Source organism: Sinocyclocheilus grahami, unplaced genomic scaffold (genome assembly GCF_001515645.1).
Source record: "Sinocyclocheilus grahami isolate Dianchi unplaced genomic scaffold, SAMN03320097.WGS_v1.1 scaffold178.1, whole genome shotgun sequence".
Classification (NCBI taxonomy): Eukaryota; Metazoa; Chordata; class Actinopteri; order Cypriniformes; family Cyprinidae; genus Sinocyclocheilus; species Sinocyclocheilus grahami.
Window position 1 is genome coordinate 2,061,568 of NW_015505357.1, and position 6,848 is coordinate 2,068,415.

At 34.8% G+C, this 6,848-nt stretch overlaps 1 protein-coding gene across 1 annotated transcript in view; it reads left to right on the top strand.

Annotated features, from left to right (window-relative positions):
• Positions 1–6,848, top strand: part of LOC107594039 (integrin alpha-5-like) — a 44,825-nt gene that overhangs the window by 14,939 nt on the left and 23,038 nt on the right. The window contains exons 2-8 of the mRNA XM_016283967.1: positions 1,859–1,989; positions 4,783–4,883; positions 5,314–5,437; positions 5,522–5,583; positions 5,675–5,720; positions 6,411–6,539; positions 6,631–6,684. Coding sequence (XP_016139453.1) covers positions 1,859–1,989; positions 4,783–4,883; positions 5,314–5,437; positions 5,522–5,583; positions 5,675–5,720; positions 6,411–6,539; positions 6,631–6,684 — 647 coding nt within the window. The remainder of the gene's footprint in view (positions 1–1,858; positions 1,990–4,782; positions 4,884–5,313; positions 5,438–5,521; positions 5,584–5,674; positions 5,721–6,410; positions 6,540–6,630; positions 6,685–6,848) is intronic.

Genomic DNA, 6,848 nt, shown 5'->3' on the forward strand with positions numbered 1-6,848 from the left:
CCCCCCAGAGATGCCCTTAGTGCCCTCTTACAAACACCTCCACACCCCCATCCCCCATCTCTCAATGGACCAGCCTTAATGACAGGAAAGATAATAGTAAGTTTACAGACAATGAGGTCATGGCGGCATTGCACCAATCCATGCCGACTCTTGGAAAATTAGACACAGATTAGAAGAGCAGGGACTGTGGGAGTGGCTGTCTAACTGTTGGGTACATTTCAGAGAGCTTGTTTCGAATGTCAAATCTCAAGAAACAATGTGCTATTACCTTTCTAAATGGTCATTCTCATAATTTTCTCCTGACAGATGACAAAACAGGGAAAAAAATCTTGTAGATTCACGCTATCGTACAAAAGTTTAGGGTCGGTATGATTTAACAAGAAAATTTTTTTTTTTTTGAAAGAATTCACTACTGCTCACCCAATTTACTTGATCAAAAATACCATATAAACTATGGAAGCTTTTTTCCACCACGGAATAACAAAAATAAAAGCTAGTTGCGACTTTTTAGCTAACAACTCTGACTTCTGATATGAACTCACAATTGCGAGTTACAATGTCAGAATTGCAAGATAAACTGAAATTTTTTTCTCACAATTGTGAGATTGCCACACAATTCTGACTTTATATCTCACAGAATTGCCAGATGTAAACTCGCCATTGTGAGAAAAAGTAGCAATTAACTTTCATATTTTTTATTCAGTTGGGGAGACAAGCTTCCATAAAAAACAGTAATATTATGAATATATTAAAATTTAAAATAAAGCTTTTTGTGTCAGTGAAGCATCACATGATGCTTCAGAAATCATTCTAATATGCTGATTTGGTGCTCAAGAAGCATTTTTTTTTGTTATTATCAAAGTTGAAAATGGTTGTTCTTAATATTTTTGTGGAATCCATGATAAATTCTTTAGAATTCTTTGATGAATAAAGTTCAAAGAACAACATATATCATTTAACACAAGATTCCTTTCGCTTTTGATTCATTTAATGTGTCCTCGTTGAATAAAAGTATTAATTTCTTAAAAACAAAACACAAAAAAATCTTACTGGTCCCAAACATTTGACTGTGTACTTAAAAAGAAGGAATCAAGCAATATTTAGATACCAGAATATCAGACAATTTTGGCTTGAGCCTGTAAGAAACCACCTAGCAACCAAATAGCAACACACTAAACACCAATCAGAACATCTTAGAAACCACATAGCAACGTTCCGGCACTCAGTTGCAGTTTTAAACAGCTGTTCCTGCTTTTTTTTTCTCCCGTCCTGTCCAACCACAATTGTTTATTCCTCTCTGTTGAGAAGTTTGTTTGGTTTATGAAGTTTTGACATGTGCATTACTTGGAGATCATGCTTTTAAATATGTGGCTATGTTTGTCTGTATGTGTTCAAATATTTGGTTGTGTTTGTGATAACCCAGGGAGATAAACAGCTGTAGAAGCAGCACTAGCTTGACTTCAGCAGTCTCGGCTCTTGTTTTCTCATTGACTTATTACCCAGTGGGCCTGGTGTGTGTGTGGTTGTGTGTTGGCGGTCACATGTTGCCAACCAAGTTACTAACCATTGCACATGGCCACACTGTTACATATTCAGCTATGGTCGATTATGAGACAGTCCATTTCCTCAAAAATCATAAGTTGTCTGCTGGCCTTTATTAAATGTCTTCTTCTTCAACATAGAAGGATAATTGTTGCTTTACAGCTCTGATGTTCAAATCCAAACCCTTTAACAAAGCTTCCTGTAGACATTTTGTGAGTTGGAACACTGTTGTATTTGTCCTGTTCTCTTATAAATATTCCTCATAGTCTTATTAGTATGCTAACAGCTTCCTTCATCTTTTTTTCTCTTTGAACAGTGTGAGTATTATAGTTGGAGCACCCAAAGCCAACACCAGCCAGCCCAACATCAGGGAAGGAGGATCAGTCTTCTACTGTCCATGGAGCCTCAGCCAATCACAATGCAGCAGCATAGAGTTCGATATACAGGGTAAGTCTCGCTGACCAGTGGATGTGGGTGATCACTAAAGATTAAACTCAAAAAGCTGTTCAGGGTGTCATATTCTCTGGTACAGTGCTACTGAGATACTGTTATAGTTTTTGTTAATATTTTGAATGTTTTTTTTTTTAAATATATATTTCATTTTAATTTTCAAAGTTGTAATTTTTTGTTGTTTTTGTCCTAATTTTTTTTTTTAAGTTTTAGGTATTTTATTGCTTCAACAAACTTGAACTTCAACAAGCTCAAATAAAATTCCTTTTTAAAAAAATATATTTTATTTTATTTTAGGTAATGGTTATATTATTACAAGTTATGGAAATTTATTTATATATATAATATAACATTTTTTGCAATGAGTGAGTCTCTCAAAAAAATTACATATTGCTACTTTACCATCATTTTTGCTGATTACTTACAAGTCAGCTGCTGACATGTTGACTTGTTGTTAGTAATCAATGTTGTTTGCACAAAATATGCATTAAACTCTCAAAAATAGTCATCAGATAAGCGATACTTAATTGTCAATTGTTTTTGTCCAATTTTTTTTGGCCGCATTTGTTTGGTTGCCAAAATTTTAGTGCATCAGTACAATACATACTATGGTTTAGATCAGTGTTTCCCAACCTTTTTTTAATTTTAACAAACTTGTGGCACCCTACAAAATTAATTTTGTCACAATATTTGAATTTACTAACTTCGATATGATAATTTGAAAAGTATATATATTCGGTACAACAGGGAAGAACTGCTGGATATAATGTCATTCAAATATTTTTAATATTATTAAAAAATTTTGTCCATCAATGGTGGCAATCAGGCTAATTTCTAATGAAGATACCAATTTATATGACAGATTTTAATGTAGGCTTTTATACATATGTAAACATCATTTAATTACCATTTGATACCAAACTAGCTATCTCACAAATGTTTGCTCACTCAGTGTTTTTTTTAAATTTTACAGTGGGGTAATTTTGGTGCAGTAGCACGAGAGAGCTTGATTTCGAACTTTGAATTGAATAAAAAATTACAAGTAAGCAGTCAGTAATAAAATAAGAACAAATAAAGAAATTAATAATGATAGCACAAATAAAAAATAACGACAGGCCTTCAAATTAAATAAATTGCTTTTTAGTTTTTCAGGTAGATCTAACAGTAGGGTTAAGATATTTAACTTTTTTTTTTTAACCAATTATCCAAATAATGTTTAGTCCTAGAAAGCTATTATTATAAGAACACGTGAGCATAAAATAGTGGTTAGCAGATCAATGAATGAGAGAGCAGCGTTACCAGAGTTGCCCATATACCACACCATGTTACAACACAGTAGGGCTATTGCAGACAGAAACAATACTGTACTACATCGATGTTTCCTGTCGGCTCAATTTTTGAGTGGACTTTGCTGTTCCGATTCGCATGAACGGTATACGAGTGGAGCGACTGAGACGGTGTCTATCACTGCACATGCATAGAGCGGGATAATACGCACCACGTGAAAGTGAAATCTGAGTGGTGAACTAATTTTCGGCAGACGAAATTTCGGTGCATCTCTAATTATTGGCGACATCAGAAATGGTAATATAAATATAATAGATGCTTTTTTGAACATTTTAGCAATTTAAAAATATTAAAAAATTATTTTTTTACATGGCGCCCCTGCTCTCGACAGACGGCACTCCGGTTGGGAAACACTGGTTTAGATCCTCAAATCAAGTTTATCGAGCTTGTGCAACTAATTTAGTGAGTGAGAATGTACAATGCTAATTATACCAACAATTCAATTGGATCCAGTGTTTTGACTTCAGTTTCTACATCCTCTCCAAAACAATCCTAGTGTTGATGGAAATCTGCTCCTTCCAATGTGGCTTACTGAAATCTAGCGCCTTTTGGTTGCAAAGCCCTTCGTCTTTCATTGTGTAGATTTTGCTCTGAGAGGGTGATGGAAAATGGGATTTAGATTAAGTGAAAGCAGACAATTGCTTGAGCAGACTTCCTAATGTACATGCAGACTCTGATTTTCTTAAATTAGATATGTTTCTCAACAGAACATGATAGCTAGCAACTGCTAAACAATGGTTGAAATGGGTAGATAGAGATGGTTTTATGTAGTTTCTTTCTGGATGTCTGATTCTGATGCAAAAATGTATCTGGTATGTCATCACATGACCAAAAAGATCATATATTATTGGTCAGTCAGGAAAAGACTCTGGAAGAATTTCAAGTGGTGTTCACAACAGATATTCAATCTTGATATGAACAGAGACTGTGTAGCTTTGTGGCTGTCTTGTTAGTGCCTGCGTGTTAACATTGCTAGCATTGTTGGTCGTTGATCTACTCATCATGCCAGAATAATTTCAGTTGTGGTAGTGACGTAAAACATAAAAAATGCATTTCATTAGGATTCAGATATCTGTGCACTACAACCACCAGAAAAAAGAATAAGTAGAGACAGCAGTGTACACTCTATCAATTGTGTATTGTGTCTTTTCTTGAAGTAGACAGAGTCTTAAGAACTGTTCCAAGTTGCTGAGTATGTAGAACACATGTCAGGGGACAATAAAGTGTTCACAATCTCAATCTATGTTAAAAAAGAAATTAAGAGATAAGGAAAACTGTAATACAAAACTCTAATAATGAACACTAATTCATTAAAAAAAAAATTTTTATTTGTATGATGTGTATATATACAGTGGGTACGGAAAGTATTTTGTATATGTAGATATACTTTTTTTCAATAATTTGTATTTATATTTACAAAATTTTTCTTTTCCGTGGCTGTAGGAGATCTAAACATGATAGTGAATCAAGCAGTACTTCAGGGAGAGTTCAAATCCCATCAGTGGTTTGGAGCAACAGTACGAGTGCATGAAGATAGTGTGCTGGTAAGATCTTCTTACTCATATTTTATGCTGTGTGGAAAATAGTCAGTATAATAGTCAGACATAAACCCTCGTTCAAATCATGACAAACCATTATTTCCTCTTGAACATTTGTGCTTGAACCCAAAGTATGGTTGGTGACTCGAGTCTAAGTTCATGTTCTTAAATTAACTTTGTAAGGCTCAAATGATAAATTATCAGATCAGAACCAGCTCTATTAATTTGTTATAGTCTTCAGTTTTCCTTCTGAATTTGAACTTTCTGACTCATTTGCTTGTGGATAATGCTGTAACACCAAAAGTCCAGGTGCTGTTCCTCATGGATTATGAAACTGTGAAATGAATTCATCATCATGGTTGCTATACTCTTTACTCATGTGGGCGTTTTTGTCAATGGAGTTGACCTTTAACCTCTAGTATTATCCTTTCCATAGGCTTGTGCCCCCCTCTACTCCTGGAGAACCATGGAGGACAAGCCTCATGCTGATACTACTGGCTCATGTTTTCTGTCCGTCAAAAACTTCACTAAGTTTGTGGAATATGCTCCGTGCCGCACAGGTGGACTTGCAGATGCTTTGTTGTGGCACTTTTCAATTTCAGTTGTTTTGAAGTCACAGTAACATAACTTGCCATCCATTGCAGAATTCCGTGGAAGAAAAGGACAAGGCTACTGTCAAGGTGGATTCAGTGCTGATTTTACACGGGTAAGATGATATTGAAATTGAATAGAACAAAATGCTTTGCTTATCTGCGGTTTCCTTCTGGTCTCACCTAGATACTAATGCTGTGTTACAGGAAGGAAAGGTGGTGCTTGGAGGACCTGGCAGTTACTTCTGGCAAGGTTTGGCTTTTAAAATTAAAAACACTTGTTTTAGAATAGTCTTTAAGGGCTTATAACTTAAATACAAAAAAAAGTAAAGAAATTAACACTTTTATTCAGCAAAGTTGCATTAAATTGATCAAAAGTGACAAAGACATTTTTAAATTTACAAAGCATTATTTTTTATTAAAGACTCTTTCAAATAAATGCTGTTCTTTTGAACTTCTTATTCATCAAAGAATCCTTAAAAATGCATCATGGCTTCCCCCCAAAAATATCAAGCAGCATAACTGTTTTCAACATTGATAATAATAAGAATAGAATGATTTCTGAAGTATCATGTGACACTGAAGACTAGATCAAATACAGCTTTGCCTTCACAGGAATAAATTAAATTTTAAAATATACAAAAACAGAAAATGGTTCTTTTAAATTGTGATAGCATTCACAATATGACTGTTTTATGGTATTTTTAATCAGACAAATCTTACAAGAAAAAAATCTTACAGAATTTAAACAGTAGTGTATGTACCTTTCTTACACGACTTGGGGGGGGGGGGGGGGGGGGTTGTGGGTTTGAGTCTCGTACGGGCAGGGATTGATTCGCTTTCCATCAAAATGTGGATATTTGCGTGTATTATTTGCATCGACTGTGACCTTTACTTCAATGCAAATGCAATTAAAAGATCAATTTCTCCTAACCATCTCTAGGCCAAGTGATCACTGCTGTTAAACAAGAAATAGTCAAAGCCTATTACCCAGGATTCTTCTTGACCTCAGTGGAAGGCCAGATTCAGACCAAACAGAAAAAGGAGATCACATTTGATGACACCTACATGGGTATGACTTTCCATTCCCCTTATTAGCTGTCAAGTTGAAAATACTTAGATTTTTCTGTTTGTCACGACCCATATTTTTATACATTCAACAGGTTACTCAGTGGCTGTCGGCGAGTTCAGTGGTGATGATGATGAAGGTGAGTGTTGTGACCTTAAAATATAAAACCTCTACATTATAGTGCTCATTAGATTACAGTTTCCCTAGATTATTTTGATTTTTGTCATTTTTATTATATTCATTAAAGATGGAGATTGAACGACGGTGACTGTGTTGTGCCTCAGATTTAATATCAACATCTGCTTTTGGAAT